The following is a 21,335-nucleotide window of genomic DNA, read 5'->3' on the forward strand; positions in this document are numbered from 1 at the left end:
AATTCTTTTATACGTGCATTAGTGCTAGTAAATTTTATAATTTTTTTTATTATTTTTATTTCAAAATTAGGAGATATATATACCTCTTTGTTAATGTATTTTTGAGATTTAAAGTCTAGAGCTATTAAGCAACCATTCACCTATTTTAAAATTGGGACTAGGGATATATTGTATTTTTTGGTCTGTAAGTTTACTCTTTATAAGACCTAGAACTGTTTGGGAGAAAATAGTCAGGGAATTTTTTGGCAGGGGAAAAGCTTGAAACAAACCTTGAAAGTAACCAATTTTTAAATGCTCGATAGCAACAAATAGTCAGTGAGGTTCAAAGTAAATAATATATCATTATTTTAAGATGAAATTATTTTTGATATTATTATATAAAATAACAGATGTAAATTTGACTATTTTTATTATTTTTTGTTAAAATTAATCTTTTTATTTAAATTATTTCTTAACTGCAAGTAAGATCTATGATGACTGATTACTTTGTGAATCTATTAAACTATGTTACATCAAGTTTGTGCAAAATTTCAATTTTATCAGTAAATCATATACTTGCGTATTCTATATTCCACATGACCTATTGAAATTTTATTATTTACAAATTTTAATATTTGACAAAATAAATTTAATTGCTTATCAAATAAAAGAAAAATATATATATTTCTGATGAATTATTGTTGTCTATTAAAAAAAATGTTGGAAATTATGTTTCTAAAATTGAATGGGAGCCTGAAATTAGCCCCTGAAAAAGGTTGGGGATAAAAGTTTGAGCTAAAAAATTTTTTTTGAATCATTTATGAAATTTTTTTTTTTGTATTTTATATTATGGACAGAAGAATTTCATATTTGGATAAAAATTCGTTTTTAACAAGTGCGAATTCAGAGTCAAATTTATACTCTGATTACACAGAATAACCACCATTTTGAATTTAAAAATATGGAGTCATCTAATCACAAGAGAGAAAAAAATACGGCGTTGTGTTTCATCCAGTTATTATACTGTTTAGATTTTGTTAGAAAGATAAAATGTTTACATATGTAACTTTTTCATTCTCAGCAACTACAGAGAACGTTTGCTGTATTATCAGTGCATCCCTAGGTAAAAGCTTGTATTTTACTTCCATTATTGGCTTTGAGAAGCATGAAGCTTTTATATTGTCCTTTTTAATATAAACGATTCTGTGTTTACATTAACATTTACTACCTTAGCTTTAATGTTTAATGCATTATTCATTGTGTATGCCATTGTTTTAATCTTTAACTGCAGTAGTGATTAGATTTGAATTTTGTGTGAAGTTTGACTAACTATTGTAAGCAGGGTCATCTTAATAGCAAGCTGCGTCCCTGGGCACAGAAATGTTTTGGGCCCCTGTAACATAAACACATTTTTTTTACCCCCTCAAAACTCAATGAACATAAAATAGATCATTTTTAAAAAATGCATAATTTTTAATAAAATTAAAATAAAATTGAGATACTAACCAGTTGCAATCCTAAATAATAAAATAATTTTCATAACCAAGAAACTAATTAAAATAATTAAATAAAAAAATACAAGGATATAGCAAAAAAATTCAAAAGGTATGAATTATTTCCTCAAACTATAAAAGCCTGTTATTAAAACATATTTCAATGCACATCAGACATAACCAGTTTAGAAGTTGCTGTCCCATATTGCTGAGTAATTCTAAAATCTTTCAGTTATTACTTAATTTAACTATTTACAAATACTAAACAGAGTTGGTGGTGATCAAGCATGTTTAGAGACATTATGACTTAGAGAGTTGAGTACCTAAAAACTTTATTTCAATGTGGAAAAATAGATTTTGGTTGACTTTTTAAGTTTTCCAGGTGATAAACTATTCAAGTCAGGGCTCGAAAAACCGCCCGTCCTCGGCGGTCAAAAATTCCCAGGGGACAACGAATTTCTCGAATCCGACGTCCACTCGGACGGCCATTTTCCCGTTAATTTTCGTGATACATTTTCAATTCTTATTATTAGAATTGATGTTTTCTCTGTCTGGGAGTACTGCAGTGGTTGAAAGAGGCTTTTCAGCAATGAACTTACAAAAAAGAAAAAAAAAGACACATTACTTACTGGTCTTAAACAAGAAGCGTTAAACGTGATTATGAACATCTACCTAAATGGAAAACCCCTTTCAGATTTCTGTGCTGAAACCTCTGTAAATCATTGGCTTGATTGTAGAACTGGCAAACGTCATATGTGATTCATTTAAAAAACGCAGTTACCTGGGATAAATTGACATTCCAGATAACTTGACCTTTGTCATTTAAATTATTTCATAAAAGAAATACTAGGTTATTATTATTAACTTAGTATTTCGTTCATTACTGTATAATGTAATCCAAGTAACTACTAATTCATTGTGCAATTTATATAAATGTTTGTAATAAATAAGAGAAAATTATAATAAATGTTTGTAATAAATAAAAGAAAATTATATATTTATTTATTTAGAAGCTACGGGTTAGTTTCAAAGGAGGACGGGTACATTGTTGGGCGAGCCGTCCTCGGGGACGGGTAAAATTTCTGAGTTTTTTCGAGCCCTGATTCAAGTCATTGGTGTTTGCATGATAATCAATTACTATCTGTAGGGAAAAAAATGCACACTTTTTACATGAGAATATATTTATTTTAAAAAATAAATATATAAATTTTTTAATACAATTTATAAAAAATAAGATTCTATACTATTCTTAAGATTTTAATTCCTTTATAAAAAGTAAGATTCTAAAGGCCTATAACTCAGTTAAAAAAAATTAAGGTGGTTATAATAGTTTTTGATAAAAAGAATCTTGTACACTTACTCCAATTTTTAATTACTTTTATATGTTTAAAAAATATTTCAAAATTCAAAGCTGGGTGTTACAAACATTAGGTCCATAACAGACAGTTTTAAATTTTTAAAAAAAAATTTTAATTTCTAAAATTTAGGTTAGTGTAAATGACACAAAGATTTATTTTCACAAAAATTATTTGAACTGCTCAAATTTTATTTAACTGAGTTATAATTTTTTTAAATTCTTCTAATACAACATTAGTAAACGATAGAATTGCCAATTCTTAATTTTATGAGAAAATTTATTGAACTTTTTGAATGCACCTTGTGAACTGTGTTCAGTTCTAATCAGAGTTGGCGAACTATGGAATCAATTTTTTTTTATAAACTTCTCCCATAATTCAATACAGCTTTGAACGTTGTTAATATATTTGTGAAGATTCAAAACTTCTACTTTAGCTATAGATTTCTCAAAGTATGGATCATGTTCAAATATTATACAGTTTAAAAAAAAAATTTAGAAGAACTTTTGAGAATATTTTATCAGATCTAAAAATTCTGAAGGATATGTTTTACTATTGCTTTTGTGATATATTAACTATATTTTTAGTTTATTAAACGTTTTAAAAATTTTGTTTGATAATTCCTTTTTGATGGAATCCTGTTCAGGAACACTTAAAATAAGATCTTAGTGGAAGATTAATATGTTATTTAGAGTTTTGAGTTCTTTAATGATGTTTAATAATTTTTTTTCTGCAACTTTAGTTACAGTTATAGGTATATAATTCTATAGATATTTTATATTGTATTTTTTTATCTACAGCCGTAGCCTACAGTTGCAGGTACATAGTTCTTTAGCTTTAGGTATATACATTCTTTACCTTAAGCCATAGGTATAGAAAAGTTATTCATTCACTCAAGCCTTAATGTAACGTAGTTTCTGCCTTTTTTTTTTAAAACAAAAAAATTTTAAAAAAATAAAAAATTGATGGAAAGGGAAAAAAATATACAGTTATAAATATAATACAGTTTTTTTGTTTAAGAAAATATGTTATAAAATTGGATGTAATTTACTGTCTTGCTGTAAAATGAATTCAATTTGCATGAATTATGTTACTTAAAAACTGTAACTTAGTTCTGCTTTAAAATACAAGAACACTTATTAAAAAATATTTTTACATTACATTTTTAAGATTACATACATTATTTCCTTTGTTAAAACATTGCCTGTACTCTAGATTTTAAATAAACATCTGCATTATTAAAACTAAATATTTTTTATACTTTTTGCATGGTTTGTTTGCATGTTTTGATTATTCAAGTGTTTTGCATTTATCCTATCTGTTATTTATAATGTACATAATCTATAATATTTTGCTTGTTCCAGATTTTCTAGTGCAACAGATAAGTTAGAACAGCCTCCTCCTAAAAGTAAAATAGCGACTTACTTTCCGAAACCTAGTGCACAATCCGATGCAAGTCCTCAAACAGAAAATCGAAACGAAAGTGCAGACTCAAATGACCCTCCGAAACGCAAACCCAATTTCGGGCAGCTGCCGATTAAGCCGAAACCGCTGACAATCAGGAAAACTCCTGGACTGGAACCTCCCAAACTTAAAGTTCAGTCAGTAACTAGTACCAGCTCTTATCGCAAGAGTGGTACAGACTCTCAACACTTAGTGTCTCAGCTGCAAAGTTCTATTCCCCCAAGTCACTCTTCTACTGAAGCCAAATCCGAAAGTGAAGTCGTTAGTTCAGAGCCTAAAGCATCGGCGGAAAACATTCCTATAGGTGAAGTTGCACCTATGCAGAAAATATCTGAAGAATCTAATAAAAACTCTGATGTGAAGCTGCTGCAGGAATCCCGTATTGCTGATTTATCTAAGAAAACAGATACAGATGAAACTGATTTTCTTCAGCCAGAGACTGTTATTATAAAAGACGGTAATTTTCACTTAATTTTTAAATGTATTTTTTGTTCTATATCATTGTATTGCCATTTTGAAGTTCAACAATGCTACTAGACTTAAGAAACTACTTAAGATCCTTAGGAGCCATATTTCTAAGTCCCTTTTTACTAAAAGCTGCCCCCTATTTGAAAATAAGAATTCTTTACTTCATTATTCATCTATTAATATTCACATTCATTATTATTCTATTTTATGAGTGCACAGCTTTTTTGAGTGACGGGCTACTTGTACAGTAGGTTGACGAATGTTTTACAGAGCTCCCATGGGTCAAGGAAAACCTTTAATTGTCAGGGAATTTTATTTTAATTCTAAAAAGCAGGGAATAGTCAGGGAAAGTTGTAATTTTTTACAACAAACTTGGAAAATTCCTTTATTATTCTTGGAAAATAACCGGTCAAATGCCAGTAACTGTAATCAATTATTGATATTCGAGTTAAATAATACTAACACCTTTACAATTATTTTATGAAATTTCACTCTTTAGTGAAACTTTCCATGTTTTCATTCTATTATGTATTTGCTCGCAAAATTTTCTGATGAATGTAAATATGGTATGGATTTTCTTTGAAATATAACTGGAAAAGTCAGAAACTTTTTTTTTCTGAAATTGAGTGGGTAGTTTTAGGTATAAAATTCTTTTTATCAGTCAATTTAGTTATATATTTGCATTAAAATAATCTTTATTAAAAAGTAGATTTATTGAAAAAAAGATGAGGGTAAATTTTTTTTTATATCACATAATACAAAGGTTTACATAAAAATAAATCAACTGTTATTTTCATGGAATAAAAGTAAAATAAAAAAATAAATATTTTACACAGTAAATGCAAATTAAATATTTTAATTAAAAAACTTTGATTGTCTAAAATGATTTAAAATAGAACGAACACATTATAGTTCAAAATAAGATTAAACATTTAGATGGGAACATAATTTTAAGTTTAGGCCATTTAAATGTAGTAAATTATGAGAGATTTTATGAATATTTATTAACAGTTTTTTAAGCTACAAAAAGTAAGAAACTTAAAAAATGAGTTTCTTCACTCACTTTCAAGTATTGTGAATAATATTTTATGGTTTCTTTCTAGTTTCTTCTTTTTTAAAAAACTTTCACTTTTTATCAATGTTTTTACTAATACATGGGCAATTAAGGGGATTTCTATTAGACTTTATTCTTTTTCCTCACTTTTTCTTGAAATCATTGGTAAACTGAGACGTTCAGCTTTAAAGTTTTCTTTAGAGAATTAAGTATAATTTTGAATAATTATGATTAATTTTTGTATAATTTTAAGAATAATTTTGCATATAATATTTAGTTTTTATGGGCATTTTTATGATAGTGCAGCATTTTCATAAACGTTTTTGATAGACTATATGTTTTTCTAGAAAAAATATTTTTCCAAAAATTTTTCAGAAGTTTTTTTTTTGAACTTTACAACTTTAGTTATTTCTTGTTTGTAATATGGCTGTTAGTCAGTTTTTTATTAATCTTAAATATTTCTATAATATTAGGAATAAATATTATAGTTTTATTTCTCTATACCAATAATATAGCTAAATTTTTATTTTTTAATAAGGTCTAAACTTATTTATGTGAAGAAAAATATCTATTGCTGATTTTGTTACTACTATTCAGCCGCAAAAAATTCAGTGTTCAGCCAATTTTTTTGGCCAGAAATTCAGTATTTGACTTGGCCAAATCACTATTCATTACATCCCTATTGTTATAGTTTTTGTTTTAATGCAGCAGGCAGTACTTTTTTGATTTGGAACTATTATGAGTTGTTCAGTTTTGATAAAATTATATTGGAAGCTGTTAAAGATTTCTGTTTTAAATAAAATAATTCTGAAATTAAAAATAGTATATTTTATTAATCTCTTGTTATTAAATTTGTTTTTTGTTACACTTAGGTAGAGCTAATTAATATTTTTACGTGGTTTGCCATTAACTTTTTTAAAATCATTTTTTTTTTTTTTTTTTTTTGTTATTATTCAGGAAGCTTTAATTTTGAAATAAATAAATTTTTAGGAGCATTTTTCTCCTTGCATTAATCATTGTTTTTTTTTGTTGTTATTATTCAGGAAGCTTTAATTTTAAAATAAATTAATTTTTAGGAACTGATGAGCATTTTTCTCCTTGCATTAATCATTGTTTTTTTTTTGTTGTTATTATTCAGGAAGCTTTAATTTTAAAATAAATTAATTTTTAGGAACTGATGAGCATTTTTCTCCTTGCATTAATCATTGTTTTTTTTTTGTTGTTATTATTCAGGAAGCTTTAATTTTAATATAAATTAATTTTTAGGAACTGATGAGCATTTTTCTCCTTGCATTAATCATTGTTTTTTTTGTTGTTGTTATTATCCAGGAAGCTTTAATTTTAAAATAAATTAATTTTTAGGAACTGATGAGCATTTTTCTCCTTGCATTAATCATTGTTTTTTTTGTTGTTGTTATTATCCAGGAAGCTTTAATTTTAAAATAAATTAATTTTTAGGAACTGATGAGCATTTTTCTCCTTGCATTAATCATTGTTTTTTTTTTGTTGTTATTATTCAGGAAGCTTTAATTTTAAAATAAATTAATTTTTAGGAACTGATGAGCATTTTTCTCCTTGCATTAATCATTGTTTTTTTTTTTTTGTTATTATTCAGGAAGCTTTAATTTTGATATAAATTAATTTTTAGGAACTGATGAGCATTTTCCTCCTTGCATTAATCATTGTTTTTTTTGTTGTTGTTATTATTCAGGAAGCTTTAATTTTAAAATAAATTAATTTTTAGGAACTGATGAGCATTTTTCTCCTTGCATTAATCATTGTTTTTTTTTTTGTTGTTATTATTCAGGAAGCTTTAATTTTAATATAAATTAATTTTTGGGAACTGATGAGCATTTTTCTCCTTGCATTAATCATTGTTTTTTTTTGTTGTTATTATTCAGGAAGCTTTAATTTTGATATAAATTAATTTTTAGGAACTGATGAGCATTTTTCTCCTTGCATTTTAACTTTTTGAAAAACAAAGTTGTTTTTGTGAATTTTTTTTGTAACCTGAAACCGCTGTGAGGATCCATGCAATTATATCTCTTTTTTAAATTGTATGGTTATTAGGTAAATTCTTCTTATGATTGGATGTTTTGTATTCTGTGTTTTGCCAACCATAATAAACTAAATCCAATTTGAGGAAGGAAAGATGCTTTGTTGGAATTTTTACCTAACCACTATTTCTCATGTAAGTAAAAAAAAAAAATATGTGTTAAAAAATGTCCATAAAACATTAATCAAATGTAACAGAGTACTATTTAGTTTCAATGTTACAAACTTAATTGTTACTTTGGCAAAATATTCATATTTAAATGTTTTAATTACATGCTTTGAAAATCCAAGTTCTAAATATCTTTATCTCTAAATTTCTTTTGTCACAAAAAATGGCTTGGGCACCATAAAAACATAGCAAGTTAAGGCTAGGAAGAAAATATATTGTTTCTTTTGCATATAATTATTTTAATATCATATTCATTTCATTATTTTATTAATCAATTACCTTTTTTTATTATCTTTAGAATTATCCGAGGTGACTGATTCTGAAGTTGGTGAAGAAGTATATCAAAGTGCAGTATTGAGAAGAATAAGAAAAGGAAATCTAAAAGGTGAAAATTCCGTCCGCAACTGTCGAAGAGTTAGCTTTGATCCACTAGCATTGCTTCTAGATGCTGCTCTTGAAGGAGAATTAGAATTAGTAAAGAAGACTGCAGCTGAAGTAATAATCACTGATTTTTGATTATTTTTCTAACCTTTCAACTTTCAAGTTATTTTGATGATTTGGGTATAGAAATTGTAAATTTTTTTTATTTTCAAAAATCAAGTGTTAAATTTTTTTTTTTACTTACAAATTTGTAAATCAAATTATTAAAATAATTACAAAATAAAATATGCTTAGTGGTTAAAAATTAATATTTTGAATTACATGCATAAAATTTTAAGGCTTTGTAGCCACTGCATATTTGCTGAGGTGGTTGCCACTCGGCGTGGTAGTGGTAAAGTTTGTTTCTAGTGGAGCATTGTTTTCTAAAAATTAAAAAAAAAATATTTCTAAAAAAATAAATCATCTATGTAATGTTTCAGAGAACTGGATGCCACTTTGATCAAAAAATGCTGTGCTTGTTGAACATCAACCTCTATCCCTTAAAACCCTCAATAAAGTGCTACCATCTATTGTTTGAAATTGCATCTAAATTAACTTTTTCCAAGATAGATTCGGGTTTGACGAAGAGATGAAGCCGAAATAAACTTCTCCCGATGTATATTTGGAAGTAACGAAACGATGAACTCAAAAAACATTACCCCAAGTAATACTTGGGCGTGACATTTTAAAACACCATTTCTGTGCATAAATGATAACTACATAGATTATTTCAGGCATGACAGTTAAAGGGTTAAACGAAATACATATGTTGAATAGCCTAATTTCTTTATCAATTTATGAAAAATGTATTTTTTTTCCCTACAGTATCAAAAAGGACCAGTTTTGTTTATTTCAGTTAAATTTTATCTGTGTCATTTTATAGCTCATACTTGTTGCGTTATTCTAAAAAAATTACACATTAGACTCGTTTCCAAATAAATAACAGTATTACTCTAGGAAATATTTTTTTTTCATTTCAGTTTATATTTAATTTCTTTAAGAGTATAACTTTTTTAGTTTCTTTTGATTTATATAGTGACCTGTTGTCATGAGCATTGTTTCTTTATATGAATGAGAATTAAATGGTTCTAGCAAAAAGAACTTAGTTCTCCTTGAAACCTCACTTTTTTAGATGAAATATTTTGTATCGTTACTATTTTTTAAAATCCTTTTAAGTGTTAAAGATAACTTTAAATTTAAAATTTAAATTTTTTAAGCACAAAACAAATTAATATATAAATTTTAATGAATAAATAATTAATGTATTAAATGAATAATGTTCAATGTAAATTATTCAAGTACTACTAAAAAAATTTAAAGATTGTTGGAAACCTCTTAGTTTAATTTAATTTTTATTTATTTTTTAAACTCTTCCAAATCTTTCTTTATTGAAGTCTATTATTATTTTGAGAAAAGACGAAACTCTTTATTTTTTTTTAGCTCTCTTTGGTTTAGTGACCTATTTATCTGAATTTTTTATTTTATTTATTAATATGGATTTGAAATAAATAAAATAAAAGCCTCTTCAAAGCCACTTATCTAGAGTGGGAAAAAAAATCTAGATGTGAACAATAATGTTGTATTAATTTTCAATCATGAAAACTTTTTGATGCCTGTTAAACTAATAATAAATAAAGATTAAGGTTTTGTTTTCTGTTCAGTATTATATAGAACTTTTTATTTGCAAAAAATTCTGCTTTTCTTTTTTTCTTTTTTAATTTAGTGTGTCTTAGGTTATATTCTAGAACACTTTTAACCTTTTTTAGATATTTAAGTTGTTAGTTTCATCATTAATATTGTTCTATCAAATTTTATTAAAAATTTTAAATGTTCTTCTATTATATGAATGTAATATAAGCTGATATAGAGTTATTGTATTTGATATTGTCTTCATTTCACATAGTGTTTTAACAGTTAAAACTCTGGCTTTATTTTAGTTTTATTTTTAATTAATTGCTGTTTAAACCCTTTTTTTATCTGATTTTTTTTAAAAATCTTTTAGCACTATACGATACTTGAACTTATAAGTATATAAATTTAATTAGCAAACAAAGTTATTATTATTACTTTAAAAAATGATAGCCTGTTCTGGATAGTATTTCTTGAACTTATCTCAGAATTTGTTGATTGAGTGTGAAATACATTAAGACCATATACAGATTGTTCTGTAGTACCATATTAGCTTTTATCTATCATAAATGAGATACATTAATAATATTAATATATATTATTAAAGTTTAACACTTGAAATAGGTAATTTTTAGGTATGAATGGCTTTTTTGTCCCTTGTTTTGGGTAACACTAACATGGCCATGACTGACACCTTTCATTTTTTGTTTGTAAGATTCTGGGAAATGTCCCTCCTAAGTGGATACTATTCCACGGGAGAAACTTTTCGTTTCTAATTTTTTTTCACCTCCATAACTAACTTAAAGTGCAGAAAAAGTGAGCTCAGATAAACTTAGAAAAAGCCATGAAGTTTTAAATACTGAGAAGAAATTTTAAAATATCAAAATAAGAATAAATTATTAGAAGATAACTTAGAATTTTGGAATTTCTAAGTTATCTTCGAATAATTTGTTTGCATTTTGATGTTAGGAATTTTTCCCCCAGCTATTGAAACTTCGTGACTTACTCTAGACTTGCCTGAACTCACTTTTTCTTTCTTTTGAATTTTTAATTAGTAATAAAGGAGAAAGATAGTTTGTGATGAAAATTCTCTTCCACAGTATGGCGTATTCTTAAAGGGTATCACAATCACATAACATTTTTTAGCAGGTGTTTTTTAGATAGTAGAAGTACCTAAATCTCTACTTTCATACTTTTGATTCAACAAACCTTATGACTTTGTGTGGGGGGTTATGACTATTAGTCCCCATGGGAGAATGTTTGGGAAGAGAAAGGCATTATAAATGGTTGAAATGGGTATGGTTGAAAAATGTTAAGGGAAAAAAATGGGAGCGAAATATCAATCTCTGTTGTGGTTGTGACAACTCTTAATATATAATATTTAGAATATTTACCAAAGATAAGGTAAGTACTTTAGGAGTTATGAATTAACATTTATGCAAAAGACAAATGAATTAAAATACAGCGAACTGTTGCTACAACTATATTCGATACAACAACTCCCTCTATTACAATAATGTTTCGTGGTTCAGACAAACTTGCATATGAATTAATGTTATCTACCTCTCAATATTGTGATATTTTTTGAAGCAATAAACCCCTCTAAAACGATTTTTTTAAAAAAAATTTCAACCTGATTTTCTCCATTTATTATTGGTTTTTAAATAATGTAAAAAAAGCAACTTATTTTATCATACTTAGTCATTTTTTTTCTGTCTTTTCTGACAAGAGTAAGCTCACTGCTGATTATGTACTTATCTTATTTCTTTTCACTGCAGTGAAAGATTCAAGATTTGTATTCAGATTTCAATATCCTATCCTTGATGTACATTGACCACCCCAAGACCTTCCATTCTATTCTTAGAATTGCTTCCCTTATCTCTCAAGAAGTCACAGATGTAACATTCCTGTCTGATTTCATATTTAACCATAATTACCACTTTGCAAATTAAATTTTTATAATATATAAGTATATTTATAGTTAATACATAAAAAGATATATAGTTAATACATATAAAACATTAAAATTAAAAATTTTTTTTGTGTCCCCAAAGTATGTAGGCCCTTGATATAATAATATATCCCTCTGCAACAGTATATTTATTTGGTCCCCAAAATATTGTTGTAGTGAGGTTTTACTGTATAAGGAATAATATCAGTATTTAAGTTAAACATGTTTTCATGTTATGTAAATATTAATGAGGTGTTTTGTTGACCTTCAGGTCCCTAATCCAAGCGCTGCTAATGATGAAGGAATCACAGCTCTTCATAATGCTATTTGTGCTGGTCACATCGATGTTGTTACTTTCCTTGTCGAATTTGGATGCGATGTAAATGCTCAAGATAGTGACGGATGGTAAGCAATTCTTTACTTTTCGCATTAAGGCAGGTACTGAGTTGAACTAAAAATAATTTCTTTTGAAGAATCTTCATTATTTAATATTTTTGCTATAAATAATGTTTTCCTGAATTTTGTAAGCATTTAAAATAACGATGAAACTTTGAAATCATATTTTACACTGAAAAGATAATGCTCCTTTGTAACTTCCAAACTTATTTAAATATACAGTGAATGCTCAATATAACATGTACTGCATATTTCAAGAACTTTGATTTTATGACTAATTTCCAAATAACCATCAAATCGCTAATGAAAAAATGAGTTATTTTGTCCTTTCACTTTTCGAAAATATATTTTAGAGAAACATGTTTTCTGTTCTTTGATTGAGTAATGGATATGATAAATGTTTTAATTGAAGGCATTTTTATTTATTTCTGATGTAATATGGAAATGGAAAAGGAATGTTGTTTCCCTTCTTACTGTTGTAACCTCTTTATTTTGTAAAACAATGTGTTGCAATCGCAGTCTTTCTTCACTAGAAAAGAGAATTTCTTTAGCTGTTTTTTTACATCTTGCTATGCTCTTTAAAGAAAAAAAGAATAAATAAAAAAGTCCTTTTTGTTTACCATTTATTTATCATACTCCCTTTTATTTGCAACTTCTCGACTTATCAATGGTGTTAAAAAGGTATTTCACTGCATAAATTTTTTTTGTGTGCGTAAAGTTACGATTCAGAAACTTGTTCAATCATTTCTGTCGTATGCGCAATCTGCGTTTCATAAAGTGCAATGCAACTTAATTCACTCTCCAATCTGTAAACAAAGCAACCTAGATTTGCATGTTCATTCAAAATAGTTGTTCAAACTAAAAGAATAAGAGGTAAATACGTTTATTTCATTTTTTAAGTCTTTATATTGCTAACGTTTAAAATGAATATTTACTTATTAAGGTGATAATTTCATCTGAAGTGTGCTTTTACTTTATTGTTACGTAATATTGCAGGACTCCTCTTCACTGTGCCGCCTCTTGCAATAATTTACCTATGGTGAAATTTCTAGTGGAAAGGGGTGCTTGCATCTTTGCAACTACCTTGAGTGATCATGAAACAGCTGCTGAGAAATGTGAAGAGGATGAGGAAGGGTTCGATGGATGCTCTGAATACCTCTACAGTAAGTATTTCGGCATCATAGCATTTTTAAAAAGTGCTTATTTTTGATCTACGTTTTTAAAGGCCCTTAAGGGTGCCTTTTTTATTCAGGGTTTGTAAAAAGTGCTTAATTTTCTATCTTTTAAGAGATTTTTTTTCTTTACTTTGTTGATTGTCGTTCTAAATTACACAAAATGCATGATTTTCACAATTTTCTCTGTAATATTTATCAGAAACTAGTTACTTTACTGTGATTATGTAAAGTTTTTGAATTTTACTGATTTTATATTTATAAATTAAGAACTTTAAACGATAGAAAAATATAACTTTTATTCCTGCACACATCCTAATCTGATTTCCTTTTGGAAAGTGATAAAAAATATTTTTTTAATGCTTAAAACGTACTTAAAAGGTGCTTATTTTTTGTTGAAAAATCTGACTGCGCACCCGTTACTGGGTTGGTGTCTTGTTTTCTCCCAGAAAAGATGTGAACTAGGTTCAGACAGCCCTGGGAAAATTGTTGTTCTAATACAAAAAATTTTATCGCTAAAAAAATTATAATATACAGTTTATTTTAAAATAATTGTTAATTCCTTATGCCATATCAACTTAATGTTGATAAAAAAATATTTTCTTGTTATTTAAATTTAACACAAGTAACTTTGTATAGTTTGTCTAAAGTAAGAACTCCCCCCGCCACAAAGTCTGAGGTCGTCTGCTGCTATGGAAGCAAGAATAGCACTCTTTACTCTAGGGCTAACACAGTAGACAGAAGAAAAATATTGCCTTTCTTTCGTTGACCCGAGTCGAAATCTGTCCTAAACAATAATCCCACACCTCTGCTTGAAATGGTTATACCTCATTTCCATAGTCACCACGAAGAGTCTAAATGAATGGCTAGGGTAGTTCTTACTTAACACAAACTATATGTTAATTTGTTTATTTATTAGTTTAATTTCCTTAAGTTTCAAAATTTGCCAAGGTAGACCCCGTCCAGAAAAATGCATTGTTTTCTTACAGAATGCGACCACTTTAAAAAAAATCCATCTTTATATCTGAGAAGATTTTTTTTACTTTTTATCAGTAATCATACTAAATTTTCTTTGTTCTTTGAAACCATCACCTTATTATTTTATAAATTTAACTTTGTAACTTTTTATACAAAATTGTAAGAAGTATTTTATATTTCGGTAATCTGATTTTTGCTAGCAAAAATTTAATATACATGAACTAAATACAAAGCAAGCAATAAAGTTAATATTCCTAAAAAATATATTGCTGAATTATAATAAATTATCTGTAAAACAAATTACGTGTAATATACATATACATTACACTTATTGTAGAATGTATTTGGATTGTAAACCTTTCAGGTTTTGTTAAAATACAACAAGCGATATATATAAATTATGCATAGTCAATATTTCAAAATGAATATGATTCCTGATGTTTTCAGACAAAGAATTCAGAAAAAAAATTTTTAGTTATAAAATATGTTTGTAATCAGTATTTTAAAAGGTTAGACTGAAATATTCCCATTATATTTGAAGATTTTTAATATCAACTATACCAGGGCAGATTATTATTATTATTTTCAATTCTGCGATTGTTTTTCCACTGGGAGAGAAACTTTCCTGTTTGTAATATATTGCCTTTTTGCTTTTAGGTTTACAGGAAAACCTTGGAGTTATGAATAACAGTGTTGTGTACGCTGTGTATGATTATGAAGTTCAAAATGCGGATGAACTGAGTTTTCGAGATGGAGACATGCTTACTGTTTTGAGGAAGGGGGATGACGAGGAGAGTGAATGGTGGTGGTCTCGTTTCTTAGATGAAGAAGGTTATGTACCTCGTAATCTCTTAGGAGTGAGTATTCCCTATTCTTTATAATTTACATATCTTAATTAAGTATATATCTTAGAAAAATATTTCCAAATTATCTGTATTCTCCTAACATAATTAGGTATAGCCTAACATAACCTGCAAAGCCTTCTGTTTTTTAACAAAGTTTCCTATGATTTACTACTATCTCCTGATTACCCGTACATTCTCGAATTTCTCCGTATTTGTTGGAATTTATAAAAAAATAAAATTTGGCGATAAAATATTCGCTAGTGGCAAAAATACTTATCTTATTCCTCAACAGGTATTGCCAGTATTGCAGTATGTTGAGTGGTGGCTCAAAGGATAGAGATTTTGTCTTCCAATGTGGTGAACTGGGTTCGAATCCCAGCAATGGCTAGTCTATACAAATTTTACACCGGGCATGCACCGACCATAGTGCTGACATAAAATATCCTCAGTGGTAGATGAATCATGGGTTAGAGTCCCCTTGCCACCAGGCTAACCGTGGGAGGTCTTAGTAGATTTCCTCTCTATGTAGCACAAATCAGAGTAAATCCATCAAAATCCTCCACGAAGGCAAATTTTTCCCAATACTTGATCCAGAAGTTCCCTTGTCTTCTGGATTGGGTTCAAAATTACAAGACTACAGAGTTGAACATAAGTAGTTGTGAACCTTAAATTTGGTTGGTTGTTCAACAGCGGTTATAAAATAAAATTGTTTAAGTGATTATATATAATAGTTATAATTTTTTTTTTAAGGTTTATATTCATATTTTTTACTTGTAAATGTAATTACCCTAAATGTAAGTGCTTATATTATTTCCAATTTTGAATTTCTCTTTTTGGCTTGCATGACTATGCATGATGTATCAAAACTTTACGCGTTGGCCTAAAAAATGTCAGTAGTAAAATCTCCGTTATTTTATTTCTCCAATGTGGGCAGGTATGTATAGATACATAACTGGACAGGGTTGTCACTTCCTTGGGAGAACAGGGAAAACTTGAAAAATACAGGGAATTTAAAAATCACCTAAAATAACATGGAAAAGGCAGGGAAATTTGATTTTTTCTATACGAACTGGGAACAGAGATGATTGTGCTCCGAAAAAAAATCCGGACTTCCGGAGTTTTCGGTAAACGCGATCTGAAAGTTTCCAGAAATCAGGTGTCCAAATTTTCAAGAAATTATTGGTTACATTTATCCTTGTATAAAAAGATTTTTATATTTTATTTAGAAATATTAGAACTCAAATTTATGCTTGGCATCTCTTTCATTTGTAAATATTTTTTCTAGTAGAATAATAAATGTGTTTAGAGATAAAAGTAAACTTATGCATAATTATTTATTTAAATTATGCTGCATGTAATTTATTTAGAATTTCATGTTTTGAAAATATCAATGAAAGCGTAATCTTTGGGATATTTAAGCATGATATTTCAGCTATACTAAACTATTTCATTTACTATAGCATTATTTAAGTATGTTCCTTTTTTTTCTCTTAAGTTTTTATAGGAATTAAAACTAATAGATTTAGTTAGCCCAATATAGCTCACACAAGAGCACAGTAATTGTTGCGTTTCCTTTTAACATATTATGTATAATATATACAGGGAATTTTTTTCTTCCAAATTTTAGTGGCAGCTCTGCTGGAGTTAGTATATTTTTGCAATTCTACTCTAAAAATATATAAAGCAATATATGTTTTGGTTTTGTAAAATAAGGGTGCCAACTTAGTAACTTTTCCTTTTTCGTCTCAAAATTAGAAAACATCTTTTTAAAATGGCTAATAAAATCAGATTTTTTTTAACAGCCCTTTTATTATCTATCTATTGAGCATTTTTTTTCACTTTCTGCACAAACCTTACCTTAATGTTTCCACATGTGAATCAATTTATTTGTTCTTAACTGCTAATTAGTTTCCTTATATGTTTCATCTAATTTACTAAAAAATTCTCAAATTTTTTATGAAAAATTAAATTAACTACGGGAAGTCAATGAAAAAAAATTAGTTTTTACTTATTTGGTTGCTTAAATCTTAATTTAAGTATGTAATAATGCTTAATAATTGTAGCCTAATGCAATGCTTAATGTAAAATCCCATGATTTCATTACTAAATCTTATGATTATTTTTACAAAATAAAAATGAATCCTTTTATTATTATGTTGCATGATGCATAGCGTTTTTAAAAAGTGCTTAAAGGTGCTTATTTTCGATTTTCGTTTTTTAAAAGCTTTTCAAAGTGTTTTTTTCATGGGATGTTTTTAATAAGTGCTTAATTTTCCCTTTTCGAAAATGAGATTTGTTTCGTTACCATGCCAATTTTAGACACCTATTATGCAAAAACGTGCTTTTCACATTATTCTATTGAGCGTTTTCACAATTCATTCGACAATCTATTTCGGCATACCATAGCATATGAAAGTGCCAATAATTGTACATGTTTGATGTAGTACTTACGAGGCCGCATGTGCATCTACTGAGCTGGGTTTGAGGAGATTCTTGCACTCTCATGTACTATTCTCTTCACCCTCTGATATAGAATCGAAAAATCTCTTGATCATTTTATAATGGCTAATATAGTCAATAAAAGAGCTCTTAGTCAAGAACTAATTATTTTGTCATAATCATGTAAATTCTTTGAAAATTATTTTGAATTTTGTCAATGCATATATTTCTTGAAATATTTTTTGAGTGCTTAAAAAGGATTTATTTTTGTTCAAAGATTTGGCTACACACCCTGTGTTGTTAATTATTGTAAATTATTTTGCAGTTATATCCTCGTGTGACTTGCAAGAAGGATCAAGAACTTGCCAAGGCTGCTGAGTAACAAAATATTTTTTTCTAATTATGAAGGATGACCTTATTTCATACACAGAATCTTCTACATGTGATACACTTTGATGAATCTCAAGATTGTGGTGCCTTTTTCAAGTGCCATGCCCATTGTCCTCTATGTCATTGGAAGTTTACATGCCATAAGTGCCAAAACTGCTTTTTACACGCCATTTTTTGAGATGCTGTTTTACTTCCGTCCCTTTTTGCACTCATTGAATAATAAATCATGATTTTTTTAGAATTGCAATATTTATATTAAAATATTCTCACCTAGTGGCTATTTATATTTGTGAATGAAAATAAATTATTTTTTATCGAAATTTATAAATTGCCTTCATTGTTATAAGTGCCTATTTGCCATGAAATGTCAATAAAGATTTTAGATTAAAAGTCTTTCTGACTCATGTGAATCATTTTTTATTTTAATAATCACTTTGCTCCTAGTTTAGTTTTTAGTCTAGTTATTTTACTAAAAGTGTTGTTGATCTTGAAAAATTATTTTAGTTTTAAATAATGTTTTGTCTATGACCAGGAATGGCAAGTTTCTTCCGGAGTGGAAAAACTGCTTTGAAAGAAATAGCTTTCTTCCAACTCAAGTGGAAGAAATTTAAAAAAAACTCTTTTTCGAAAAAAAAGCATTAATTCAGTTTTTTAAGCAATTTATAATTGTAATCTAGTTTAAATAATGAAATTATTTTTAAGCTGTTTGATATGTTAACATAGTGCTCGAAATTCGGGTTTTCTTCTCTTTTTAATTTAGTGTGTCTTAGATAATATTCCAGAGCATTTTTAACCTGTTTTAGTTATTTAAGTTTTCATGGTGCGTAGCATTTTTAAAGTGTGCTTAAAGGACCTTATTTCCAATTTTTGTAATTTAAAAGCCCATTAAGGTGCTTTTTTTATTGGGTGTTTTTAAAAAGTGTTAACTTTCCCTTTTCAAAAACGTTTTTTTTCTTCTCTTTACTATTTCTATTTTTTGCTTTGCATTATCAGGGTGCGTAGCGTTTTTAAAAAGTGCTTAAAGGTGCTTATTTTTGATTTACAATTTTTAAAAGCCCTTAAAGGTGCTTTTTTTTAATTCGGTGTTTGTAAAAAGTTCTTAATTTTCTATCCTTTAAAAATAGATTTTTTCAAACAAATAACAAAAACTATTCAAGCACACCATGAAATATGATTCTATAGAGGATACGACACCAACCAACCATAGATTTTTTCTTTGCCTTATCGACTATCGTTCAAAATTACAAAAACTGCATGATTTTCATAATTTTCTCTGCAATATTTCGCAGAGAGTGATTATGTCATCATAATTACGTTTTTGATCATGATAAGTTTTTAAAAATGTTTTTGAATTTTATTGATTTTATGTTTATGAATTAAGAACTTTAAACGATAGAAATTTTTTTATTTTTTATTACTGCACAGATCCCAATTATGATTTTTTTGGAAGGTGATTAAAAATATTTTTTGAGTACTTGAAAAGTACTTAAAAGGTGCTTATTTTTTTTTATTGAAAAACTGGCTACGCACCCTGATTATGCAAAAGCGTGCTTTTCACATTGTTCTATTCAACGTTTTTTACATGTTTGATGAAATACTATGTGTAACTCTGCTCCATTTTGCAAAATATACTCTGTTTCAGACTTCATTTTCCCCCTTCCGATATCGAACTGAAAAATCTCTTGATCATTTTATAATGGCTAATATAATCAAGAAAAGAGTTCCTTGTCAGAAACTAGTTATTTTATCATGATCATGTAAAGTCTTTGAAAATTATTTTGCATTTTGTTAACGTATAGAGTGCTTAAAAGGTGCTTATTTTTTGTTTAAAGATTTTTACACCCTGATTAAAATAATGAAAACTACAAAACAGCACTTGGAAAAAAATAAATTTAATCAATTTCTTAATTTAAATAACTAGTTTATTTATGTTTTATGTAAATGAGTTGAGTAAAACAAAATTTTATAATTTTATAAAGAGCTGTTAAAATATAATTTAATTTTATCAATACTACTAAATTAACAAATCACATAAAAGATGTATACTATAAAAAACACATGGAATTCATGATTACAAATAGCATATTAGTTTTTATAATCAAAAACTTAAGTATGAATACTCCAACTGGCTCTTATATAATGTCTGTTTAAAGAAAATTGGAAAAAGTAGAAAATTTGTGCATGAAACTAAAAAAATTTTTTTTTTTCCATTCTAAATCGATGTAAAAAATACTTTACTTTCTGTTTTGAACTCAATGTATTTAAATTTCACCTATTCTAATAAAACTTGTTGCTAAACAATTGTATTGATACAGGGTTGTCACAGGCGACTTTTGCAACTATTTTCTGTTATATTACTGAGGCAACTATGGCAACTCTTTTGTCTGAAAGGGCTAAAACAGAAAATATTTTCAGGAAAGGGAAACCAGTGGGAGACTTCTGTACTCTTAGCGATGTTTTTTTTTTAGCATTAATTGGGTTGACAACCTGTGGCCCGCGGCAGCTTCTGAACACAATGAATTTTTTTTCTTAAAAAATTTTGAAATTTAAATTTGAGTCGTCACTTTTTTAATGCGCTCAATTTGCGCAGATTCCATTGAAAGTCTATTTTGTTTCTCGATCGCCTTTTCAACTGTTATTGCTACAAAATTCTGCATGATTTTAAAAAACCCAATTTTTAATGCGATATTACGATGCGTGAATTTCGAATTTGAACAATCACTTTTCACAATATTATATATATACTAGGAGGCTTCGGTAGTTCCATATCAGATAGAGATCATTATAGAACATCTGAAATTTTTAAAGTGGATTTTTTTGTATTCGTAGTATATTTGAATTGAAAAATTATTTATAAACAAATATATTTTATCGGAACTTAATCACACTAACATCCTTCTGTTGAAAAAGCCTGGCCGAAATGTCGCATGCTAACTTTTAAAATTTTTGAGAAAGATTTTAGGGGTAGTAAAATAACTATTGAAATATAATTATAACTAGAATAAAATAACTAGAGTATTCATAGTATACAATATATTAGTTTATAATATTCAGTGTATATTACAGAGTATATAATAT

At 27.5% G+C, this 21,335-nt stretch overlaps 1 protein-coding gene across 5 annotated transcripts in view; it reads left to right on the forward strand.

Moving 5' to 3' along the window:
* LOC107449961 (apoptosis-stimulating of p53 protein 2) overlaps window positions 1–18,650 on the forward strand; it is a 30,083-nt gene extending 11,433 nt beyond the window's left edge. For 3 of the 5 annotated variants that reach the window (XM_016065655.4, XM_071178292.2, XM_071178294.2), the window contains exons 6-11: window positions 4,192–4,748; window positions 8,336–8,532; window positions 12,309–12,442; window positions 13,430–13,596; window positions 15,241–15,440; window positions 18,193–18,650. In XM_016065655.4, coding sequence (XP_015921141.3) covers window positions 4,192–4,748; window positions 8,336–8,532; window positions 12,309–12,442; window positions 13,430–13,596; window positions 15,241–15,440; window positions 18,193–18,249 — 1,312 coding nt within the window. In that variant the 3' untranslated portion in view covers window positions 18,250–18,650. Of the gene's footprint in view, window positions 1–1,060; window positions 1,103–4,191; window positions 4,749–8,335; window positions 8,533–12,308; window positions 12,443–13,429; window positions 13,597–15,240; window positions 15,441–18,192 lie in introns of all 5 variants that reach the window. The other 2 variants (XM_016065654.4, XM_043041976.3) reach the window with 1 other exon arrangement.
* The last annotated feature ends 2,685 nt before the right edge of the window (window positions 18,651–21,335 follow it).

This window comes from Parasteatoda tepidariorum, chromosome 6 (assembly GCF_982258835.1).
Source record: "Parasteatoda tepidariorum strain Cologne lab strain chromosome 6, Ptep-v5.0, whole genome shotgun sequence".
Lineage (NCBI taxonomy): Eukaryota > Metazoa > Arthropoda > Arachnida > Araneae > Theridiidae > Parasteatoda > Parasteatoda tepidariorum.